This window comes from Tamandua tetradactyla, chromosome 1 (assembly GCF_023851605.1).
Source record: "Tamandua tetradactyla isolate mTamTet1 chromosome 1, mTamTet1.pri, whole genome shotgun sequence".
Taxonomy (NCBI): Eukaryota; Metazoa; Chordata; class Mammalia; order Pilosa; family Myrmecophagidae; genus Tamandua; species Tamandua tetradactyla.
In genome coordinates this window covers 176,021,742-176,048,512 of record NC_135327.1, presented here as the reverse complement: position 1 = coordinate 176,048,512, position 26,771 = coordinate 176,021,742, and the positions used below count along the sequence as shown (strand labels likewise).

At 36.0% G+C, this 26,771-nt stretch overlaps 1 protein-coding gene and 1 pseudogene across 2 annotated transcripts in view; both read right to left on the bottom strand.

The window, feature by feature from the left end:
- Positions 1–26,771, bottom strand: part of EXOC4 (exocyst complex component 4) — a 970,332-nt gene that overhangs the window by 333,369 nt on the left and 610,192 nt on the right. Inside the window, exon 11 of one of the 2 annotated variants that reach the window (XM_077136164.1) lies at positions 23,220–23,262. The exons of the other annotated variant lie outside the window; for it this stretch is intronic. Within the exon in view, the coding sequence (XP_076992279.1) occupies positions 23,235–23,262 (28 nt within the window). The 3' untranslated portion in view covers positions 23,220–23,234. Of the gene's footprint in view, positions 1–23,219; positions 23,263–26,771 lie in introns of those variants that run through there. 2 annotated transcript variants of the gene reach the window in all.
- On the bottom strand, positions 13,226–23,112 carry LOC143663106 (G patch domain-containing protein 11 pseudogene; annotated as a pseudogene).

Here is a 26,771-nt window from a genome sequence, read left to right as displayed (position 1 = left end):
GTGGCTTCACTGATTCTATAAATCAAGTTTAAAAGTACAGATATTAGAATTCATGGAAGACTATAGTGAGACCAAAAAAAAAAGAAGGAAATGAACATGATCCTAGAAAAATGAACAAGATCCTAGAAAAGAAACAGAAGATAAATTAATATTATCAGCAAAATTAAAGCCAACCCAAAGGGAACAGATCCATGTGATTTATTGTTATAAATACATGAAGGGACATGGAGAAGATTTAGAAAAATGAGAAAAATTAAAGGTTAAAAAAAGGTTTAAAGAGAAAATTATAAGTATGGAAATTAGAAATATAAACACAAAGAAATTCTTAAATCTTTCCAACAACAAAAGAAGATTTTAATCTACAAACTAAAAAGGAATAAAGTATCACAGTTAAAAAAAAGAGAGAGATATGTCTTGGCAAAGTCATTGCATTTCAAAGATTAATAAATAATACTTTGGAAATATAGGCAAACAAATCAAGCTATTAGAATAAAATATATTTGTGTGTGCACTCACCCACACGTGTATACATGTGCAACACATTTTTCGCTATGTAACATTGTATGCTATTAGAATTACACATACATTAGCATGTGTCTGCTTTACTTATTAAAAATATATATACATACACAAAATAGGAGTAAAAAAAGAAAGAACATGTGTTCAACCCCAGTGCTCACATTGCATTGGCACATATTACACTATAGCAACTCTCTCATCATGGCATATTTGTTGGTTTGCAGGTCTTTCTCTCCCAGACAGAGAATTCCTCAAGGAAAAAGTCCTGCCCTTTTTACCTTTGTATCCCTAATACCTGGCATGGTACCTGGGATACCATATGCATTCAATAAAAAGCCATTCAATTCAGTGACTAAACTATGCATTGATTTAATTATTTTATATTAGCTTCATAACTTTCCATCTGGATTGCAATCAGTAGTGTTATCACTAAATATGTTCCCTAAATAGTCCAGCAATTCAGAATCCCCTGACTGAACATAAAATAGCAGCAATCATTAAAGTAACCCTTCTCCAACCTCCTTAGACAAGAAAGCAGGCACTGGACTCTGATGACCTGCGTTCAAATTCCTGCTTCATTACTTATTTGCTGTGTCAACTTAAGCAAGTTACTTAAAATTATTAAGGCTCAGTTTCCTCATCTGTTTCAAAATGAGGATTATAATAGTACCTACCTCACAGAGTTGTTGGGGGAATTATGAGTTAATTAATATAAAGCATTTAGAACAGTGTCTGTCACGTGGATAGTGCTCAAATTTGGGAGAAGACATTCCAAAGCAAACGGCTTTGGTCTAAATAGAAAAGCAAATACTTAGAATGCAGATTGATGAATAGCTTGTCTTTATCCAGTTCTGCAGTATTCTAGGAAGGTTAATAGAAAAAGTTTTATCACAAATAATGAAGGACATCCTATTATGGGGTTGCATGTTTTTAATAACTATTTAATCAAATTTGGGATTCAATGGCAAAAAATCCCTCAGGAAAAGAGTCACCTGATAGCCTTCTCTCCCATTTCAATCCAGGCATTTCTAAAACTGAAGCATCCCCGGGATACCCCTTTACATATATAAATTGCAAAGCAAACACAGTCTACTCTGAAAAAATGAGATACTTCATTTTTCCCCTATCTCTTTTAACTCAGCAGAAAAATCCTGAGCTATTTAACCAGAGTCATAAGATGTAACTCATGTTCAATGGCTTACATTCAACTTTATATCATTCCCCACTATAATAACATTTTAAAGCAGAATTTGCTATCTGTACATGTAAGAAGAAAGCGCTGGAAAGAACGGCATCATTTGTATTAAGGAAAATGTTGGCATTTGTCTATCCTCTTACATAAAGAAAATGCATCTTGAACAACCAATTTTACAGATAGATTTTCTAATAACATACAGTGAAGCTAGGAAACATATTTACTTCTTCTCTATACATTTTAAAAGTAGTCAGACAATCATGATCTTATCCATTTTTCTCCTCTCATTCTAAAAGCCTGATTTGAGCATAACCCTCTTTGACCACAGTCAAATGATGCCAACAAAATAATCAGGTTGTATGCAAATATTTTAAACTCATTAAAGTCAATATATTTATATAACTTTACAATATGTTTTTCAGGATTTCTTTCTATTTTTCTGCTTTCTTGGCTGCATAATGTTAGAAAAAAATGAATTGCACCATTTCTTTTACCTCTTGGATAGAAACTCTTTCTGAATTCTATATGCTTTCTATAATTTTTTTTCCTGTGCTTAGAGCAAAATATTTTTGTCTCTAAATAGTGTGGCATGAAATATTTTATGTGTTTGTACATAGTGGTATTTTCTAAATGGAAAGGGTCCAAATTTTTCACCATATTCTTAATGCCGCGCATGACGCAAAAAAAGGGTGGAAAAACTACCCATGCTATATCTTAATAAAGTAATGCAGTCACAGACTGATTAGAGCTTAAAGGGACTTCAGTGATAATCTTAGAGATAATCAAGATCAACAATCTTATTCTTAAGGGTAAGATAATGGAAGTTCAGCAAGGTTAAATGAATTTTTAAAACTTTAAAAAAAACTGACATTATCAAAACAGAAAGAAAGTGGTACTCTAGGTTTCTTTAGGTATTTAAACATTCCTACATTCCACCTTAAATTGTAACATAGAGGCTTAAGAGAAAATAAGAAATCCCCTGTCACCAAAATGGTAATTATGGGTGATTTATCCCCTGAAATGGGATTGTATTATTTTTATGATGAAAATAATTACGAAAATTATATGGAAATAGGAGAAAATATGATGTGTAAGAATATAAAATAGCACATATGAGAACGCCTATGCGTGAGGAAAATAACCGGAGAGTATGGAAATAAAACAAGGTTTTATGTTGGGATAAAATGATGATTTTTCTCTTCATCCAAATATTTCACTGGTTTTGCACTATTCTTCCAATAATTTAACTGGGAAGGATACTATTATTCAAATTCTGTAACAGATGCTAAGGATGAAGGATGACAAGGTATTGCAGAGGAGAGAGGGAATGCTATCGTAGGCAAATTTTACCTGAATCAAGATACAAATAAATTAAAAACAGGGAAAATGGCATAAGAAGGTAAGGGTGTGTGAACACACACAGTTGTGAGGACCAGAGGGGACATGCGTATTGCGGTTAACTGCAGAAAGCCTACCTAGCATATAGTAGGCATTCAGCAAATGGAACTTAGTATTGCTCTTATTATTCTATAACTTCTTTCAAACTATTGAACTGTTGGCTTTGTGATTGCTTCACATGGCTTTTCAGTGTTGTGTCAAAACTTTTATATAGCCATCATGTAGTCTTGTGGAAATACAACTAGTGAACAGAGATTTGTCAGCTCTTCTTTTCCAGTGGCCTTTATTTCATGTGATTCTAAGGCTGCATTACATTTTAAATGGACTAAAATTGATACAGGAAGGTTTACAGGAGAAGTGCAGGGTTAGCTTTTATACTCATATTTTCTTTTTTAGTAGGAAAAAGAGTATAATTATTAAACATTTACTAATAAGCAACCATATTACTGTGTTAATGGACCTATGTTTAATTAAGGACCATCCTACCTTATTAAGAACAAGGAAACTGAAGGGGGTTTCAAGATGGTGGCTTAGTGAGGTGTGGAATTTAGTTCATCTTCCGGAGCAGCTCGTAAATAGACAGGAACAGTACAGAACTGCTGGGGCCACATCAGTGACTGAACACACACAGCATACACCATTCTGGACAGGCTGGACCAGCTGAGAACCCACCCAGAACTGTAAGGCCCCCAAGTCATGGAGGTCAACACCCTTCCCCCACAGGCTGATACCCAGAGGGGAGAGGAAGGAGACTTTACTAACATCAGGGCTGAGCTCAACCAACCTCCACTTGCGGAATTAATTAACAAATTCTCACTACTGAAAACAGGCCCCCAACTCAGACAAACCTCAAATAAGAGCTAAAGGTACTAGAAGTTTTTGCCCTGGGCAGGCCAGGTGGCTCAGCAGGCAGAGTTCTTGCCTGCCATGCCAGAGACTCGGGTTCGATTCCCAGTGCCTGCCCATGTTAAAAAAAACAAAACAAAACAATAGAAGTTTTTGCTGGTGCAGAGGAGCCAGGGCTGATGAAAAAAACAAACAAAAACATAAATAAAAAACAAACAAAAAAAATCAGAGGTTTTTTGGCTTGGACAGTATAAAATACTTGAAAAGGGCTAGACGCTAAAAATAAAGGGGGGCACACAGAACCTGGAGATACATAGAGTAACGTACCAAGTTAAGATCTTGATTAACAAACCCAAGGAATGAGGGTCCAGCTCCGAAACAGATTTTTTTTTTTTTTTTGCTTTGTTTCTAGGGCTTAACTGCTCATTGGATAAAACTGCAAGCCTTCTCAGGATCCAACTGTCTCAGGCATGGGTGGAATTAAAGCTTGTCTGAGAGACAAAGAGGCTGATCAGTTGAAAGGAATTAATTCCCTGGAGGCTATGCCTTTCCCAGGAGAGGGGTGGGGCCCAGCTTAGGTGCAATCCCTCCTTCAAGGAATTCAGACCTCAGGAACTGGAAAACTGAAGCAATTCAATCCAACCTACAATTTCTCCTCTGTCTCAACCAGAGAGAGAGTCTGTTGAAGTAAAAGGCACCATTTTATATTGGTGGGAAAGTGCAGGCAGACAAGCACCACATATTGGGCAGGACAGGAAAAGCAGAGTCTAGAGACTTCATAGGAAAGTCTGTCAACCTACTGGGTCTCATCCTCAGGGAAAACTGGCACAGATGACTCTTTCCTCCTGAGAGGAGGCCGGTCCAGTGTGGGAAAATCTAACAAGAGTCTATAAAAACTAAGCAGACCTTCCTAGAAAGAAAAGGCTCCATACAGGCAGGGCAAGAAACAAAAAACAACAACTGAAAAATTCTAATCAGTTAAACAAAATCTATGCTAGTGGTCTAGAACAAGCTGAGCTGAATGTCAAAGAACAGACAGAGAACAAAGCCATCCAGCAAGAAAATCCTAGGTGAAAGACTGAAAACAATCCCCAGAATAAACTAACTAAGGAAATTAAATGCCTAGATGCCAGCAAAAAAATAACGAGTTATACTAGGGAAATGGAAAATATGGCCCAGTCAAAGGAACAAACAAACAATTCAAATGAGATACAGGAGTCGAAACACCTAATTCAGGATGCTTGAACAGCATGGAAAAGCTCATCAAAAATCAAATCAACAAATTGAGGGAGAATATAAAGAAGGCAATGGGTGGACAAAAAGAAGAAATCAAAAGTCTGAAAAAACAAATCACAGAACTTCTAGGAATGAAAGGCACAGTAGAAGAGATAAAATAATAATAATAATAATAATGGAAATCTACAATGTTAGATTTCAAGAAGCCGAAGAAAGGATTAGTGAACTGGAGGATGGGACATCTGCAATCCAACAAGCAAAAGAAAACATAGGGAAAATAAAGGAAAAATATGAGCAGGGACTCAGGGAACTGAATGACAACATGAAGTACATGAATATACATGTTGTGGGTATCCCAGAAGGCAAAGAGAAGGGAAAAGGAGGAGAAAAACTAATGGATGAAATTATCACTGAAAATTTCCCAACTCTTATGAAAGACTTAAAATTACAAATCCAAGAAGTACAGCATACCCCAAACAGAATAGATCCAAACAGACACGCTCCAAGACACTTACTAATCAGAATGTCAGATGTCAAAGAGAAAGAGGGAATTTTGAAAGCAACAAAAGAAAAGCAACCCATTACATACAAGGGAAGTCCAATAAGATTATGCATAGATTTCTCAGCAGAAACCATGGAGGTGAGAAGATAGTGGAATAATCTATTTAAGATTCTAAAAGAGAAAAATTGCCAACCAAGAATTCTATATCTAGCAAAACTGTCCTTCAAAAATGAGGGGGGAATTAAAACATTTTCAGACAAAAAAATCACTCAGAGAATTTGTGACCAAGAGACCGGCTCTGCAAGAAATACTAAAGGGAGCACTAGAAATAGATGGGAAAAGATAGGAGAGAGAGGTGTGGAGAAGAGTGTAGAAATGAAGACTATCAGTAAAGGTAAAAAGAAGAAAAAATAGATATTACATATAAAATCCAAAAGGCAAAATGGTAGAAGAAAGTACTGCCTGTACAGTAATAACACTAAAGTTAATGGATTAAACTCCCCAATCAAAAGACATAGACTGGCAGAATGAATTAAAAAACAGGATCCATCTATATGCTATTTACAGGAGACACATTTTAGACCCAAGGATTAACACAGGTTGAAAGGGAAGGATTGGGGAAAGATATCTCATGCAAACAACAATCAGAAAAGAGCAGGAGTAGCTATACTAATATACAACAAATTATTCAAATGTAAAACAATTAAAAGAAACAAAGAAGGACACTATGTATTAATAAAAGGAACAATTCAACAAGAAGACATAACAATCATAAATATTTATGCACCAAGCCAGAGTGCTCCAAAATACATGAGGTAAACACTGAAAACACTGAAAAGAGAAATAGACACATCTACCATAATAGTTGGAGACTTCAATTCCCCACTCTCATCAATGGACAGAACATCTAGACAGAGGATCAATAAAGAAATAGAGAATTTAACTAATACAATCAGCCAACTAGACTTAACAGACATTTATAGAACATTACACCCCCACAACAGCAGGATACATCTTTTTCTCAAGTGCTCATGGATCATTCTCAAGGATAGACCATATGCTGGGTCAAAAAAGCAAGTTTCAATAAATTTAAAAAGATTGAAATCATGCACAATACTTTCTCAGATAATAAAGGAATGAAGTTGGAAATCAATAATAGGCAGAGGGCCAAAAAATTCACAAATATATGGAGGCTCAACAACACACTCTTAAACAACCAGTGGATCAAGGAAGAAATTATAAGAGAAATCAGTAAACATCTCGAGGCAAATGAAAATGAAAACACAACATATCAAAATTTATGGGATGCAGCAAAGGCAGTGCTGAGGGAAATTTATTGCCCTAAATGCCTGTATCAAAAAAGAAGACAGAGCAAAAATTGAGGAATTAACTGTTCATTGGAACTAGAGAAAGAACAGCAAACTAACCCCAAAGCAAGCAAAAGGAAAGAAATAACAAAGATTAGAAGAGAATAAATGAAATTGAGAACATGAAAACAATCAAGAAAATCAACAAAATCAGAAGTTGGTTCTATGAGAAAATCAATAAGATTGATGGACACTTAGTGAGGTTGATGCAAAGAAGAGAGAGGATGCAGATAAATAAAATAAAAAATGGAAGAGGAGACATAACCACTGACCCTGCAGAAATGAAGGAGGTAATGAGAGGATACTATGAACATCTGTCTGGTAATAAAATAGACAATGTAGATGAAATGGACAACTTCCTAGAAAGGCATGAACAACCAATGTTGACTTGAGAAAAAAACAGAAGACCTCAACAAACCAATCACAAGTAATGAAATTGAATTAGTCATTAAGATGCTCCCAAAAAAGAAAAGTCCAGGACCAGATGGCTTGACATGTGAATTCTACCAAACATTCAAGAAAGAATTAGTACAATCCTGCTCAAACCCTTCAGAAAAATTGAAGAGGAGGGAAGGCTACCTAACTCATTCTATAAAGGCAACTTCATCCTCATACCAAAGCCAAAGACACTACAAGAAAAGAAATTTGCAGATCAATCTCTCTAATGAATATAGATGCAAAAATCTTCAACGAAATTCTTGCAAATTGAATCCAGCAGCACATTAAAAGAATTATATACCATGACCAAATAGGATTCATCCCAGGTATGCAAGGATGGTTCAACATAAGAAAATCAATTAATGTAATACACCATATAAACAAATCAAAGCAGAAAAAGCACATGATCATCTTATTGATGCAGAAAAGGCATTTAACAAAATTCAACAACCTTTCTTGTTGAAAACACTTCAAAGGATAGGAATAGAAGGGAACTTCCTCAATATGATAAAGGGAATATATGAAAAACCCACAGTTATCATCATCCTCAATGGGGTAAGACATAAAGCTTTCCTCCTAAGAAAAGAAATACAAGGCATCAAAATTGGAAAGGAAGAAGTAAAACTCTCACTGTTTCAGATGATATGATACTATATGTCGAAAACCCTGAAAAATCCACAGCAAGAAACTAGAGCTGATGTGTACAGCAAAGTGGCATTTACAAGATCAACACTCAAAAATCTTAGTGTTTCTATGTACTAGTAATGAGTAATCTGAGGGGAAAATCAAGAAAAAGAATCCACTTACAATTGCAACCAAAAGAATAAAATATTTAGGAATAAATTTAACTAAGGATACTAAAGACCTATAAAAGGAAAACTATAAGAAATTGCTAAAAGAAATTACAAAAGGCCTAAATAAATGGAAGGGCATACTGTGTTTATGGACTGGAAGACTAAATATAGTTCAGATGCCAATTCCACCTACCAATTAAAATCCCCAAAACTTACCTTGCAGAATTAGAAAAAACAATAACCAAATTTATTTGGAAGGACAGGGTGCCCCCAAATAGCTAAAAATAGCTTGAGAAAGAAAAATGAAGTGGATGTCTCACACTACCTGACTTTAAGGTATATTACGAGGCTGTAGTGGTGAAGCAGCAAGGTACTGGCATAAAGATAGATACACTGACAAATAGAATTGAACAGAGTGTTCAGATAGAGACCCTCTATCTATGGACAATTGATCTTTGATAAGGCAGTCAAGCCAATTCACCTGGGACAGAATAGTTTCTTCAATAAATGGTGCTTAGAGAACAGGATATCCATATGCAAAAGAATGAAAGAGGATCCATATTTCACGCCTTATATAAAAATTAACTCAAAATGGATCAAAGACCTAAATATTAGAGCTGAGACCATAAAACTTTTAGAAGATGTAAGGAAATATCTTATAAAACTTTTAATATGAGGTGTTTTCCTAGATATTACACCCAAAACACGAGCATTAAAGAAAGAAATAGATAAATGGGAACTCCTCAAAATTATCACTTTTGTGCATCAAAGAACTTTGTCAAAAAAGTAAAAAGGCAGTCTATGCAATGGTAGACAATATTTGGAAAAAACGTATCAGATAAGGGTCTAGTATCCAGAATATATAAAGACATTGTTCAAATCAACAACAAAAAGGCAAACAACCCAATTACAAAATGAGCAAAAGACATGAACAGACACTTCTCAGAAGAGAAAATGCAAATGGCTAAAAGGCACATGAAAACATGCTTCAACTTCTGCAAGAGACTAAAGCAAAAAATGTTCATTTGGTACAAAATTTATAGTTTGACTAGTGCATTTCCTAATTTAACTTATATGGTCATTTTAATTGAACACCATAAGTACATGGAACCTTAAATAGGGCATGAGATTTTGTAGCTTTGTCCAGGTTAATGTGATTCCCCGATACATTCCAGATACATTGAACAGTGAATAAAGAAATATTTGCAAGGCTCCCTTAGGGGAATGGAGAGAAACGGGGTGTGCTGGTTTGAAAGGATGTATGTACCCTAGAAAAGCCATGTTATAATAAAAATTCCATTTCATAAAGGTTGAATAATCCCTATTCAATACTGTATGTTTGAAACTGTAATCAGATCATTTCCCTGGAGATTTGATTTAATCAAGAGTGGTTGTTAAGCTGGATTAGGTGACGACATGTCTCCACCCATGTAGGTGGGTCTTGAGAAGTTTCTGGAGTCCTATAAAAGAGGAAACATTTTGGAGAATGAAGCGATTCAGAGAGAACAGAGCAGAACGACATAGCCACAAGAAGCAAAGTCCACCAGCCAGCGACCTTTGGAGTTGAAGAAGGAAAACGCCTCCCGGAGAGCTTCATGAAACAGGAAGCCAGGAGAGAAAGCTAGCAGATGATGCTGTGTTCGCCATGTGCCCTTCCAAATGAGAGAGAAGCCCTGACTGTGTTCACCATGTGCCTTCTCACTTGAGTGAGAGACCCTGAACTTCATTGGCATTCTTGAACTGAGGTATCTTTCCCTGTATGGATACTTTTGATTGGACATTTCTATAGACTTGTTGTAATTGGGACATTTTCTTCACTTTAGAACTGTAAACTAGCAACTTATTAAATTCTTTTATGAAATAATTTTTAAATTCTTTTTTAAAAAGCCATTTTTAAAAGCCATTCTGTTTCTGGTATATTGCATTCTGGCAGCTAGCAAACTAGAACACGGGGAAAATTCAACTTCCTCATTTGGAGAATTCCTGATATTCTTGCAAGCAGTGGAGATAACCAAATCAATAGGCCGAGCCCTCAATCTTGGGGTTTAGGCCTAAGAGTCACTCCCAGAGAACCTCTTTTGTTGCTCAGATGCGGCCTCTCTTTCTTTCTCAGCCAACATGTCAAGCAAACTCACTGCCTTTCCTCTCTCTTCGTGGAACTTGATTCCCAGGGGTATAAACCTCCCTTTTTGGCAATATGGGACCAAAATCCTAGGATGAGCTGGGACTCAGCATCAAGGGACTGAGAAAACCTTCTTAACCAAAGGGAGAAGAGAGAAATGAGACAAAATGTCAAACAGAGTTGAGAAGTTATCCTGGAGTTTATTCTTATGTACTAGATAGAGATCCTCTTTTTAGTTTATGGTGTATTAGCATGGCTAGAGGGAAGTGCCTGAAACTGGAGAGTTTTGTTCCTGTAGCCATGCTTCTTGAAGACGATTGTATAATGATATAGGTTTTGCAATGTGACTGTGTGTGAAAAAAAAAAATAAGTTGACCATAAAAAAAAAGAATAAGGAAACTTCCATGGAGATAAAGAAAGCAATATGGTTTATTTGAACAGCTTTAGACCTAAATCTTAGAAACAATACTTAGTAGATATTCTAAGAAAAAAATGAAGTTATTAATTATTTGGTGTTTACCGTATTTGGACTTTAAAATGTATCAATGCATACTTCATAGTATGTCAAAGTACCTTATATAATCACTCAATACTTTTCAGTTTTGATGGCTAATCATTTTATCACTATGAAGAATTATAACATTTGAAAGTTGTAGCATCTTCCCTTTTGCCTCCTACCTTACCCCTGAAATGTTGATGTTCCCTAAGTTACCGCCAGGTTTCTTCTTAGTTAACAAACTCTCCTTAGTGCATTTCACATTAACTATCACCCAAATAACTCTTTCACTTAATTCCATTATCTGTTGCTGCTACTCTTTTGAGTCCCCATAATACCTACTGCACTCCTTCTGGATATTTCATCAGGACCTCCTATACAAGTAGAAGTCTAAATTCCACATCTTTACCCAGGAATCTGTTACAGTTCTTAACAGGTCTATTTTGGAAAAAGACACTGCTAAATACCCAGCAGCGCAATGCAGAATTGTTATCCTGGCCTATCTCCTCTCCTTTACAACCAACAGCCTTCCTAAGACATGTCAGTTCTGCTGATGAGATCTTTCAAGTCAGACCCCTTCACTCTAGTCTACTGTGACAATCTTTTTTTTAGACCCTATCATTTCTCAATCAGAATACTATAATAAATGGTATTCATTGCCTTTAGTTTTTGTCCCATTCAAAATATCTTCGATGCCACCATCAATGCCTTTGAACACATAAAGTCCAAAGTTATTAGTCTGACATGTAACAGGCTATACTGGAGGGATTAAATGACTTCTACTGGGGATGAATACTATACTATTTATGTTAAATAGTACTTAAAGGATGATGAAGATTTAAAGGTTTCAGGCTCCAGCCTTATCCTGTCTCATGCTCTCATTATTCCATTTACACTCCAGCTAGGTTCAGTTAGCCAACTTGTAGTTCCACAAATGTGCAAGATTCTTTCAGGCTTTATGTTAAATTCTGAGGTTAGAATATACTTCCTTCCTTGTTCAACTGGAGAAATCTTCATCATCCTTTAAGTTCCAACATAAGTAGTATAACATTCATCCCAGGTAGAAGTCATTTAATCCCTCCAGCATATGCAACTCTGATAACTTCCTCTTGTACCTAATGGATATTTACAGATCTCATTTCTAGAGTTCTTACGTGCTATTTAAATGTAATCTAAGTTCAACCCTAAATGACTGTTAATATATTCCTTTTTAAAAAACATTTTATCAAGTATCTGCCATGTTTCAGACTCCTAGGCATGCTATGGATACAAAGGTGAATCAGTTCCAGTCTCTACCTCAGTGTGACCAGAGTAAGGTAGTAGATTTAGAAAAATAAACAGATAATTACAACGAGGACTACAGAATCAATCTTGGGAGAGAACTGTTATTTCAGCTTTCTGATATTCACATTCCAAACGGATGAAAGTATCCTATGCTTATCAATTTAATTTGAAAAGACATAGAACATACAAATGAAGCACATTTTACAGAGACTGGTTCTTTGATCTTTGAAAGAAATGGTGGAGAAAGACATCAAGAGCATTCTGCAGGGCAGGGATAAATGAAACTGCAACAGAAATAGTGTGATAGTCAGGTTTTAAGTGTCACCTTGGCCAGGTGATAGTGTCCAATCATTTGGTTAAGAGAACACTGGCCTAAATGTTACTGTAAGGACATTTTTTGGGACTTAAAATTATCAGTAAGTTGATTGCATCTATGGTTGATTACATCTACAATCAACTGAGGAAACTGTCTTCACAATGAGAGAAGTCTCATCCAATTAGTTGATGGCTTTAAAAGAAGTGATGTCAGCAGTCAGAAGAGAGAATTTCCATTTCTATTTCAATCAGCCAGCCTCTCCTGAGGGATTCACCGAACACCTTCTTTGGAGTTTCCAGTTTGCCATTTGCCCTACAGAATTTGGACTTGCCCATACCCATAGTTGCACTGGACAATTTTTATAAAATTTAATAATAGTTACAGAAGTCTCCTGTTGGTTATATTTCCCTTGAGAACTGTAACTAATAAAGGCAGAAATGACCAAATCTAAAGGAAGGCAAACCAACTGGCTTCACCTAAGCATTATGAAACATGAGGCCACATATGGAGAATTTTGTGAGATAAAGTCTGACAGTACCAGTTGAGAGTTCAAAGGTTGAGAAGATTGGAACACTTAGCCTCTGGTGAAAGATTTGCAAGGTTTTCTAAGGGCAGAAATATATAGCTTATTTTTCCTCATCCTCCATGAAAACATTCACTATTTTGGCATTTATTTGCTGAGAACAGTTGCTCATGACTCCCCTCCCCCACACCTCCCCAAAATAGTTTGATGGCCTCTCATTGTTTTTAGTGTAGTCATTCATTCCTTCAGACTAACACCTAGCCTTCCTCTTTCATATGCTTTTATGGCATCCCTGTACTCACTCTTTTTTTGTTTTTAAGCAGTGATGGTAGTTGTCATTACTCGTTTTATATCCAATTTCCTAACTAGATTTTAGGTTTCATGACAGCATAGACCACGTCTATCTCTGTATCTCTCGTGTTGGTTCAGTGATTGGCTTACATATACATAGCTTGAATGAATGAATGAATAAATGAATGAATGCCCCCTAAAAAGAAAAAACAAATAAAAAGCAAACAATAGCCTAGAAATATGGGTACCTTTAGTCCCAATTTACAACGAGAACATCACAGTTTTGAAAAAATTAGCTGCACTGACCAAACTCATAGAGATAGTAAACAGCAGGGCCAGCTGTGAACCCAGAACTGTTCTGACTCTCCCACTTATTCTCCTTCTTCTTGATCACACAACTTTCCCTCTACAGCAGTAAAATAAGAGAAAGCAACTGAAAAGTGTAATACATAACTGCTGAAAATAAATGAGTTCCTGGAAAAAGGAATACTTACTAGAGGAAGAGATTTTGACTCTGGCCTTTAATAAAATAAATTAGAAAATCCAGTAAGAATAAAGCAGTCTTTCCAAGTAAAAGAAATAGCATGCCAGAGGGCAGTTTTGAGGGCTTTGCAAACTTATATGTAACTATTTAACAGTTGTGTTTTTGAATAACATTTAAAAACCCATATAATATAAATGAAGTTATAGTTTTGGTGGAAAGAGTAAACAAGAAAGAACTAACAAACACCCCAAACAGGATGCTGGTTGAATGAAGTTATATGCTCACATATATCAGCCATCTAACTTTTGCTTTCCTGCTTTAATTTGGTCCATGAAAACCAATTATACTAGAAAGAAAAGGAAACCAAACAGTTTCTTAGAAGATGCGTGCCCTCTTACATGCTGACAAATCAGATTTGGGTGGAGAAAAAGCAGCCAAGAAAGTTCAAGCTATTTCAGGCTATGCATTTTCTCAGGGTCTTTCCCTTGCTAACCCTTCCCACCCCAGATATTTTACTAATTGGAACTCCAGATTTCAAGCAGAAGCCTTGAGCTGTAATTTGGTACATCTGCTTAGAAATGTGACTAGAATATCAAATGACTTAATTGTAACATTTGGAAATGGTGAACACTAGTGCAATTACAAACAACTACCAGGGATATGCTAATAAATGGCCTTTACTGGGAAACGAGAAATACGGGCTCCAACTTCATGTAAGCAATCACAGGGGCCTTTGTAACTAGAAAATGAACTGACCTTCCAAATATTTTGATGGTTTTGACTGCAATGAAAGAAGAAACTAGGAAGATTAAGTAAACCAGATCTGGGGGGAATGTATTTTCTGGGTGATGGTGCTCCTCCATGATAAAACACAACTGTGGATATGGAATACAAACAATTCCTGTCCGAGCAGTCTGATTCATTCATTCCAGGAAGCGTTGTGTTCTTTAAATATGGGTCTTCTGAAGTTTCCCCCCCCCCCAAAGTTCAAAACTATACCTTGACACATTAGCTACTGATCTCTCAAGTCCCATACTATCTGGAACTTCATTTTCAAGCTCAACTCTCTATGGCATGACGCACCATAGACATTCCTGCTTTACATATATAGTCATTCCAGAAGAAAACAGAGAGCTACCAAAGTTGCATTGAGTCTTCATTTAAGAAAGACCTTATAAAAGCAAAATAGCCTAAGATATCCTGAGAACCTGGAGATCAAAGGCCACATTGGGGAAACTGAGTTAAAAGTTCTTAAACAAATCAGGGTCTAATATGCTTGAAATATAAAACTTATTTCCATTAACCATTAATAACAATGGTTCACTATTAAGGATCTACAGAGCTTAGAACTTGGGATGAGGTGGATGCAGTATAGAAAAACTGAGGAGTCCATGTAACTTGAATTAATCCCGAGACAATTACAATACAAAACCTCTCTTATCTACCTATTACTTGAAAATCACATTTGGCCACATAGCTTTCCTTCACTTCAAATAGATTTCCAGTAATCTTATTTTATTTCGTTTTTCATTTTTTAATATTTTTATTGATAAATCTTCACACACATACTTTCTATACATGATGTACAATCAGTGGCTCACAATATCATCACATAGTTGTGTATTCATTACCATGATCATTTTTTAGAATATTTGCATCACTCCAGAAAAAGAAATAAAAAGAAATGAAAAAAACTCATACCATATACCTCACCCCTCCCTCTCACTGACCACCACTAGTATTTTCACCTACCCAGTTTACTTTACCCTTTGTCCCCACTATTATTTATTTATTTAAAAAATCCATATCCAGTAATCTCATTGTGGACCCAGAGGCTTATATGTTTAGTATTTTGGTACCAAAACCACCAGTAAAGGAAAATCTAGGCAACCTTTAGACAGGCCAACTGGGAAGAGCAAAAATATGCTAAACAAATAGCTGGGATTCTTTGTATTCTGCATCTCCAGGTATCAGAAGGAGAACCAATTTAACTTGGAAAAATAATTGACCATTAACTTGATGATAAAATACTAGTCCACAGAAGATTCTGCTCAGTGTTTGAGATAGGGAATAATATTATCCCTTTAATGTTTGATCAGATTAGAATTAATCATGCCATAGACGGAACAAAACTCAAAACAATTAAGTCATGTCTCTACTGTGTTTGTTTAAAGTTAACAGTTTGGAGTTCTTCAGTGTAATTATGCATAAAGCTTTTCAATATAGGCCACTATCCACCAGGACCCAATGACACACAAAATTGTGAAGCAGGCCATCCAGAGAAACATTCCTCCTTTCCATCATCCCTTTGGGATCCACTGAAGAGTCTATCAATAAGGGCAGTGATTCTTAAAGGAAAACAACAGGGTACCAGACTCCTGAATTTAATTCCCAAGCCACAAAGTATCCCCAAATTATTATACCACAGTGAACTGTCTTTACTGATGTGAGGAAGAGTTTCTTATATGTATATGAGAATAGATATCAGGCAATAATTATCAACTGTCCTGGCTCCTGAACCCATACTCTCAGGTTGACCTTCAGCTGTCTAGCAAAATCACTGAAGCTAAGAAACTTTATGAAGACTAGGGTTAATATAGCAGGCCCGAGGCTGCTATCTTTAGAAGGGCCAGCTTGGAAGGTTAGATCTTGGCTATTGTCTGAGAACTTGGATTTGGGAGTGTGCTTCATTTCCTAACTGATAAGGGTGGTTTATTGTGCCTAGGCTGTCTTTTTTTTTTTTTTTTCCTTTAAACAACTGCGGTTCATGGTACATATGAGGCAGAAGGTCAAGTAGGTACCAGTGACCAGGCCCTGATCTGGAGTGCTGGGTTTCTCATACATGTCGTTGCATGTTCATTGCTTGGAGAAGAATGTATAGTGTGTGCTCCCTCATGGAAGGGAGAGAACATAGGAATCCTGCACATGGATCCTTCCAGAACTCACCTATGTCTTTCCCCCCCTATATCTGGCTGTGTATCCTCACCACATCATTGTAAAACATCTTTGCCATGAGTATAACTATGTGCTGAGTTCCATGAGTCCTTCCGGTGAATCTCAAAACATGGGACTGATCTTGGGGACCTCTAAAACAATCTCAAAATGCCTTCCCAATGTGGAGTTTCATGTGGTTACTGGTGCTCATTCATTCGAAGACTTCACTTTCTCTCTTTTGAAGATTTTTTCCTAGGCTTCATGACTTCCTAGATTATTAATACAGTGCATTAATGAAGTAAAGCCATTGTAGATTTCTACAATCAGGTTTTTCCTTCAAAATTTTATCAATTTTAACAAGAAGCTTAATGGAGAAAATATCCTCATGTTCATTATCTAATCTAATCTAAACAGAGGTAATCATAGAGTTCTCCCTATAAAGTAGTTGCTGGTGGAAACAGAAAGACAATTAGAAAGTTCTTAGTTAAATAACTGATCAGTGAAAAAAGTATTTGCAAAGCAGTATAGGCTTTGCAGTATCTCAGATCATACCACAACAATAGTACCTAAATCTGCAAACAGGGCTGCCCTAAGACAAACAACAGTGGAAGATTTAAGGCACATATCCATCCACAGGAAGAGAAAACCTATTGGTATCTCCTAGACTGTTTGACCATTGATTCCTCTCTTTTTTTTGGTGTAAGAATAGGGAGGAAAAAGTTAACAAGACATTTTAAATCTGAAAAGAGAAAATTTCATTCAGGATGTAGATGTTGCAATTATGTGGTGGTGGCTGATAGGCAGGAATATTAATTAGTATTCTCCCTGAAGTCAGTTTTTCTTGCTGAATCATACAGATTTTAAGCATTGCCTCAGAATAGGAACAGTTATATTGGGGGCAAGGAAGAACGAATAAGTTAAGCTGGATGCTCAGTCTGACTCTATAAGGGTCAAAGCAGTTGAAACTGATTTTATTTTTGAGCAAGGCAATTAAATACATAAGGATCAAGGAGATATAGCATCATCATTTTACCAACGTACATTTAAATTGTGTGTTATTTTCAAAACCAATTTGCAAATTATTTCATTTGACCCTCACAGTATACCAACTTCTATAAATATTTCTGGTGTGATTTTTAAATAAATGTTATCATTAATCCTCTTTGAGTTCTTACTACCAGTTAAACATATTTCCTGTAGGAAAAAGAAAACAATAACAGCCTCATCAACCACCACCACTGTCATAACAGCAAAACAAGTTACAAAACTGTCACTCACTACCCACTTTTCCTCTGAAGTAGCTCCTCCCCTATTGCTTGAAAAAGTTTCCATTTCTTCTGTTGAGCTCCCACCTCCTCATATTTATTCAGAAGAAGCTTGCTTCACTGCAAGAAAAGTTACTGTTTCTTTTTCCTTTGCAGCACTTGCTAAGGCTGGCTCTAATCCATTCTCCCCACTGAGCATGCTAAGGCACCATTTTAAGACCAAGCATGATTTGCAACAAAGCATGCTTTGCTCAACTCCATGCTTTAGCCTACCTGCCTTCAAGTGGATTAGCTATTATCATGTCTCCCCATCCTTAGCCACTCCTTTTAGTCCACCTTCCCCAGACACTATAAAACCCCAGGCTCCATTTTGTTGAGGGAGATTGATCTGAGGCATTTCTTCAGGTGTCCTTGCTGATCAACTATGCAATAAACCCTTGCTCTTCTCGAAATTCTGGTGACTCTGTATTGGCTTTTGTGTGCCTCAGGCAATGAGCCTGTTGTTTGCTGATAACATTACTATTTGTGCTTTCTTCTGAGTACACAGACGTCTTTATTCTGGACTACTTTCGGCAGCAATCACATCTATATGTGTTTACTGCCATAAATTCCAATATTTTATAAAATGTAAAAAATAGGTATTACTATATACCAATAATATCATTTTTAGAAAACTGAATTGTTAGCTACTTGGACTTACTCTGATTTAAGGACTTAGAGAAGGAAAATCTCAGATCTTCAGGGCAGTGAAATGCTACTGGAAGATGCATTCTATACAGCCAATTTAGTCACTTCTACATAGATTCAGAGACACTGATGCTTTTGAGAATGCAGCTTGAAGCAGCATATCTTTTGTCTTAACATATTTGAATCCTAACATTCCCCATTATAGTTGTACTAGGATAATGCCCTTCTGAACCTCTGATTCTCTCTCCTCACCTTAATTTCCTCTTTTACTCTTTGACTCCTTTGTTTTTTTGTGTTCCCCAAGGTGCTTCAGTAAGATCCTCCTCAGAAAAAGAAAATTCTGTCCTGACTCATAAAAACCATGGTAAAACTTACTGCTGAAAGTCTGACAACAGAATGAGGAATCATGGGAAAGATGGGTAGCATTTCTGCTATTCTGAATTCTTCTAGAGATAGATGAAAAGGTTTCTGAATTCTATTTGAATTTTCTCTGTACGAACCTGTGTGTGTCATTACAATTCTCAATGAAATTATTGAAATTTTCTCTGAGAGCTAACAGAGAACCTTGAATGTCAACACTGAATGCCAAGGCCAAGATTTCCTGAGAAGTAAAAGTTCAGAAACAGAGGTGAGTATCTCCCCTCAATGGCATATCTGTATGTAACTCGGCCTCAGGCAGACATGTACTGTAGCTCAGTGAGCCAAAAAGTCTTACTAAGTAGGGACTCTGGCATTGGGAAAATAAACTCTAAGTAAATGGCTGAAGGAACCTGTGAGTTTATTAGCCAGGCTAGAATTTTTTAAACTAGAAAACTGGAATAATATTTCTTGATCTGCAATAAGTCTTTAAGGTCATACTTAACTAGTACAATAACTGAAGCTGTCTAGGTTATTTGGAATTGGCAATTATCCTAATTAGAAGAAAAGAACTTTAGTATATCTAAAACAAAAAATAGAAAAATAAATCTGTGTAGGATTTTCTCTTTCTTGATTAAAAGCTAAAGACAAAGGCATACAAATAAAATAAATAAAGGCTGTGAGATGGAAAGGCCATGTGGTGGTTTCAAGCTGCATGTACCCCAGAAAAACACATTCGTAAATCTAATCCACTCCTGTGGATGTTCCCTTTGTAAGTAGGACCTTTGGATGAAGATAATTCTGTTCAAGTTCAGGATGGGATTTAATTCTAATACTGGAGTCCTTTATAAATGGAATGAACTCTAAGAGAGTGAGTGAGAGCAAGTGAGCACCATGGAAGTAAGAAGCTAAAATCAATGAAAACTGGAAGAGACTCAGCAGAGATGCTGCCATATACCTTGCCATGTGGCAGAGGAGCCAAGGATCATTGGCAGCCAGTTTTCAGGAAGAAAGCATTGCTTTGTTGATGCCTTGATTTGGACATTTTCTCAGCCTGAAGGTGTAAACTAATATATTTCCATTGTTTAAGCCAACTCATTTCATGGTATCTGCTTTAAATAGCCTAGGAAATAGAACAGTCCACGGTTTTACATGAATAAACATGCAATGTGAGAAAACTTTCTGACTCTTTAGTTCCTAATCATGAATGATAAAACAATAATATGCTGATAGAAAGCCAAAATATTTTAGAAATAACCTATAACAGATTACTTACAATGGGAATTCATACTTCCATGAAAACTCACAATTTTACCAAAAGCATGGAAATTACTCTGCCTCTAAAATAAGTCAAAATTTAGTAGTATTAATGTAACAGTTTCCCCTGATATCAGTCTTTTTGAGGGGAATACTTCCCTCTACTTCTCATTAGGGGAAGGAACTTCTTGAGAGAAGTGTGAGAACAAGTTCTCTAGAGCCTCATTCATTTCTTCCTAATAGAGAGGTGTCTTGTGTGATTGATGATACTGTGAGAAGAAACTGAACATCTGTGGATTTCCTAACCTTGAGAGCTTCCCGGTCTCATAATGCGAAGATGGGCCCTCCATTCAGGGAGAAATATGAAGCGCCTAATTGGAGAACAATTCAACCTTGTTCTCTATTTCAGACTCAATATTAAAAAAAAAAGTGATATTTTGATCTCCCTCTAACTCTATGTCTTATCTTTCAATATGTTCCAAAGTGAAGTGCAAAAGAGAGTTACCTCTTGGTGTCCTTAAATCCCACAAGTATCACAATATAGCCATAAATTGTAATTGGCTATGACCACACTACTTATATTCTGAAATAGCATCCCATTAGTTTTCAAGCTGATGAGCAATTATATCCTTCTAAAGTACAAAAACAATAAACAATATAATTATATAAAGGCCCTTTTTCTTTGCTGGCATCAAACATGATAGAATTCTAATTGCTTGGTTGTTTATCTCTAGGAAACACAGGCAATCTGAAGTTAAATCCTCTTTATCTTCATAGGCTGTCCCACACCACACACAATATAGACATTCTTCTCTTAAATAACTAGTCAATACTTATAATTTTTCTAGTATACTTAAATCTTCACTCTCACATTGATCTTCATCCTGTTCTTTTTCTTTCTCTTCCTCTTCTGATTTCTCCTGTTCAGGCCTCAACCAACATCATTTCTCTCTGGGAACATGTATATTCCTCTGGGTATATAATGGTTGATAGGCTTGCTAGCTTCTCTTAAAATCGTCTAGCTTCATTTCATCTTGCTTATTCTTAAATTGGATTTGAAGTTGTTCTGTAGCTTTCTCTCTGGTTTGGTTTTCCATACGAATCTTTATTCTGTAGTTTTCTAATTTTTCCTCTGCTTTCCATTTTAATAATGTTTCATGATCAATGCCACTTGGTTTTGACATTCACAGGAACCAGTCCAACAATGCCATCTCCGCTCTTGTCAAGAGCCTGCCTTTTATAACCCATCTTCCGGAGTAAAGCAAATCCTGTTTTCACAGCTTAATGCATTCTTCAACCCGGTGCTACGGCTTTCTTGTTCTTCTTTTAAACACCTGCCTATTTTTCAAATTAGCCTCCAGTTGCTTCTTTTCAACAGGCCTCTCGGATTAGCCTCAGCATTGGCAATCCTGGTCGGATGTCTTCTTGGACATTAATGAAGGAATCAGACATGTAGTCCTCTTCTTTGCCATGTTCAATTTCATATGGCAATAGCATCTGGCAGCTCCACTCACTTCTGGTCAGCTCATGAGGGTGCTCATCTTACTTTCTGATAGCTATAACTACTCTTTCATGGAGCCAAATTCAGTGGGCTACATTCTTATATAATGGCATAAACATTGCTAAACTTTTGAGAGCATTTCAAATGCCTTATTAGTTGTATCACAGGCAGGAATCATGTGATAAATAAAGCTGAAATATATCACTTTCAAGGTCCCTTCTGATTCTTTAAGATTCTCTGAATCTGATTCAAGTTCCTACTAACTTGGCCCTAACATACTTTCCTTTATTTGTACTTAAACTCATGGACCCCTAATATCTTGTAAATTTTTAAGTTTATATATGATTTTCTTTCTCCACATTGCCCCAGTTTAGACTATTTATCACATTAATATACTTGAATCCTAATATTTCCTTCAAGAACAGATGGAAATCTTACTCCTCAGAGATCTCCTTGATAAACCTGGCCTCCCCTAAATTACTGCTTTATTTAGCTAAGATATCACATACTTTATTGTATCATTGGCTGGTCATTGGGCATATATATTTTATTCGATACTCCCCCATTCCAATCACTTAAACCCAAACCCCAGCATCTCTACCATCAGTTAGATTTTAGGTTTACTGAGTAAAGACCATGCTTCATACATTCCATCTTTTTCTACAAAGTCTTTGCTTTAAAGGCCTCCTGTAAAAATAATAATGTAATACAGTAGTTAAGAGCTTGTACATTAAAATTAGACTGTCTTAGATTCATATCCTGGCTCCATCACTTCTGATGGCCAAATTTGGATGGGAGTTAGGAGAGGTTTGTGTGGGGGGAGAGTTTAATATATTATTTCCTATACCCAGGGAGTTTTCTATAATGCTTTGTATATAGCAGATGCTCAGTAAATATCATTATATTATATTGTATTATATTATTATTACATATCATATATTACATTATATATTATAAATTATATTATATCCCCACATATCTAAAATTTCTCTGTACATTCAACAAGATCTAATTCTCTTCTACATTTTTTGCTCCCAGGAAATATGTACCTGGCAGATAGATGTTTAACACTTACATGAAGGCAGTGAATGAAATGATTTTGGTACATAATTTGGTTGTAAAGTTTATAAAGTGCTTTAAGCTGACAAAAATAGCACAAATAAAGATTATAAATGGATATAAAACATGAAATAGCTTTCTTGCTAACTTATTCTTTCTCCTTAGATTTATCTCCCCCCAAACTAGGGATTCCTCTATCTTTTCCTTCCCTTAGAGGCAGATATACCAACTAAATATGCAGCAGTCAGACTCAGGGTGGTTCTGATTTACTTAGAGGACTTCACAGCATCAGGGCACAAAAATGTCAAAGTAGCTCAAAGTCAAAGATTAGGTTCATTTACCCGAAGTTGATGGGCTTGTTCATTAGGGCCCGATAAATGGGTAGGGATCCCTGTCAATTGAAAGCATACAAAGCAATGACCAAAGTCTGGTCCACACTGGCAGCCATATAGGATTTGACTTATTTCTTGGTTTTGTAAAGGGTGGCATCTAATTTCACCAAAGATCCTGCTGTTTCTTGGAAAAAAATCACCCTCTGTTTTCCTCTGGAGCTTTGATACATGACATGTCACAGTGCTTTCAAGCAGTCTTTTACTAGTGGTACAAAAACTGATGACATGAAACAGGTACCAACAATGGCACAGCTGCTAATGGGTACATTTAAATCAACTTCTATTCTTCTCATGCCATCATGCAATGCCTTTTTTTTACTGCTTTAAAACAAATGCAGTTTAATTTTACTTCCTGCCTGGCTTTGTATAATTTTGACATGTCCTCTGTCAAACACGACCCAGTCCTTCAATTAGACCCCATTTTTCTGGAAATGGGAAAACAAGGAGAAGCTAAAGTAATTATTGAAAACTCATAAGCAGCAGCTTTAACCTAATTACCTTGATTTTCCCTTTTAATTTTTCTATTGATTGTCTCTTGTTAATATACAAGTATTGACTGAGCTGGTAGAGCCTGGTACTACTATGATAAGAACAAACACCATTGGGAAGCAAAATGTAATTAGGAGACCCAATATTTTGTCCTTCTATTTCAGAAGCACACACGTAGCACAGAATTTGGTTGAAGACCTTCTTAAGAATCACCAGCAGCACCGACATTCCAGGGTGGGGGAAGGGAATGGGGAGTAAATGCTTGAGTTGTACAGACTTTATATTTGGGGTGATGGGAAAGGTTTGGTAGTGGTGACGATGGAAGTACAATATTGTGAATGAATTAACAGCACTAAATTATATATTTAAATGTGACTACAAGTGAAATTTTAGGTTGCATATATGTCACCAGAATAAAAATTAAAAACAAAACAACTACCATAAAACTGTACAGTACAAACAAGGACCCTAATGTAAATGATGGACTATAGTAAATAGTATGATTATAATAATGTGTTTTGGTCAATTGTAACAAATGCACCATACTAAAATGAGTTATTAATAATAGAGGGTTGGATATATGGGAACTGTATTTTCTACATGATTTTTCTATAAACCTGCAACTTCTCTAATTAAAAAAAAAAAGAATCTTTGTTAAATGTCTTTGCTATCTGCTATGCTTTTGCCACCAGGGGGCAGTTGGGAAAATGAAAAAAAAAAAAAACCAATAAAACCTTTTTTTCTTTGTTCCTCTTTTGATGTTAAAATAATGTTTTACCCTATTTTCAGCATATGATCTATTATACCTCCTGGGTCAACAATTCCAGGGGGATGAACAACCCAAGAATAAATCTGATAACCTTTCGCATTGCATTTGCTCTTTTTCAAATGTTGTATTTTAAACTTAAACTTGAAAAAACTATGTAATATTAGGTAAGCTGTCCTGAATATTAATATATCATTGGCAAATGCTTTTAACAGTTCCTGATTCCTTTGTTAGGGAGAAATGCGAAGTTTCTTGGCTGTAGGATATGAAACTTGTTTGAAAAATAATTAAATACTTTAAATTTTTCAGTCTCTCATAAATCCAAGTTTTCTGGAACTCAAATAATATCTTGCATGTTGAGATTCTTCAATTGCTATTGAGGTATACCTCACTATTAACTTTACAAATGAGTAAAGTTGTCTTGAATTTAGTTTTCTAGGATCTGAGAAAACCCTGGTAAACCAGCATGTCATGTTGTATTTTGTTTTATTTTATCTTCTAGAGAAACTCTAAAAGGTAATAAAACAGGAGCAGTTAGAAATACTAAACATAATAAAAAATATCTAAAAGGAGGAATTCTCAAAGAATATACCCAGGTCACAAATTGTATTACAGATCCCAGAAGGAAAGAAGCATTCTCAAGTGTTGACAAGAGCCAAAAACCCAAATAAGTGAGGTAAAATTTATGAAGCATGGGTAAAGTGGAGGAAAAGGAAACCAAAGGATACAAAAGAAAAAAAAAAAAAAAAAACAAAGAAAGAATAATTAGACTAAAAAAGAGGGGAAAGATTGGAATACAGCAGACATGGTACAATAAATAGTAGAAAGAGTGGCAAAAGTAGTTTAGTCCCTCTAAAGGGTATTATAATGCAAAAAGGTTTATCAACTATAAAGTGACAATTCTATAGATGTTGGGGAACATGTAGTGAGAGGGGAACCTAATTTCTACTAAATTAATTTCACCAATCCCTAAAGGTATTTTGTAATCAGCTAGTGACAGGCATAAATATATCACCTATGCAGATCAGCAAATGACAAACAATTTATTGCAAGGTACTGAGAAACAAAGTCATCAGATTATTTATATAACAGTATATAAAAGCATCAGATATCACAGGTATTCATCCATATTACAGGTTTCAAATATGCTTTAGTGAAATGATGGTTCAGAAATGAAAGCTGAAAATGAAAGGATTTAGAATTAACTAATTTCAGAAAAACAATACTGTGCTATACATATAGCTGGATTAAAACACAGATTATATTTCAGTAGTTCAGGAATCATTTTCTGAGTGCCTACTATGTCCCAGCCCATGGCATACAAAGGCAGGCATGACTTGGTCTTTCCCTCTAGGAGGATCATTGTCTTGTGGAAAAAGACACTCAAATAATTATGAAACAATGTATTAGGAACAATAATTATGATAGGAACAAGATGTTAAGAATGTCAATGAAAGAAAGGGTGGAGTTCATTATTTTAAAAAGTTACATTTAAGCTCCATCTTAAAAACAAATTTGGAAACAAACAAGCTTGAGCTGACTATGAGGGGAGCAGGAGGGCTGCAGTGGCAGCAGTGGGTAGGGGGACGTCCTGGTATTCTCCCCTTAGCTCAGCTCAGGCCTCAGGTGGGCAGGGGCAAGCCAGTATTGATAGGATCAGATGTGTGGTTAGAAAAGACAAATGAGAAAGGAAGAGGGATAGGGAAATTAGAAAGGAAAAGCGGTGTGGGTTTGGGAGGGAGGGAGGAGAATCAGAGACATCATCTGGGAGGCTACATTAGGAGACAAAGGGAAGGGCTGAACCAAGATGAAAGAAAGGAGAGTCCTAATCCAGAAATTGAACTATATAGCTCTACTGACACCATTGTAAGGGAAAGAGCTTTGGATATGTTGTCAGGTGATGTGAATTTAAATCCTAGCTCCACTATTTACTGTGAATCTAACTATTCCAACTGGGATTATTTCAGCTACAAGTAACAGAAAACTGACTAAAGGTGGCAATCAATGTTTTGCTGAAGGAAATACAAACCACACTAGTTATTTTAAGCAGAAAGGGATTTAATATAGGAAACTTGGTGGTTTCAGTATCATAAGAGGAGCTGATAGAACTGGGTTTCCAGGAATGATTCACAAAAAGACACTTAAGAATTGACCTACCAGAAGAACTACTATCTCTGCCACTATGAAGAAAGTGGGGATTAAGCAATCTATCTCCCTAGGCTACAATTACCTCTTAAAAACCATGAGGCTAGT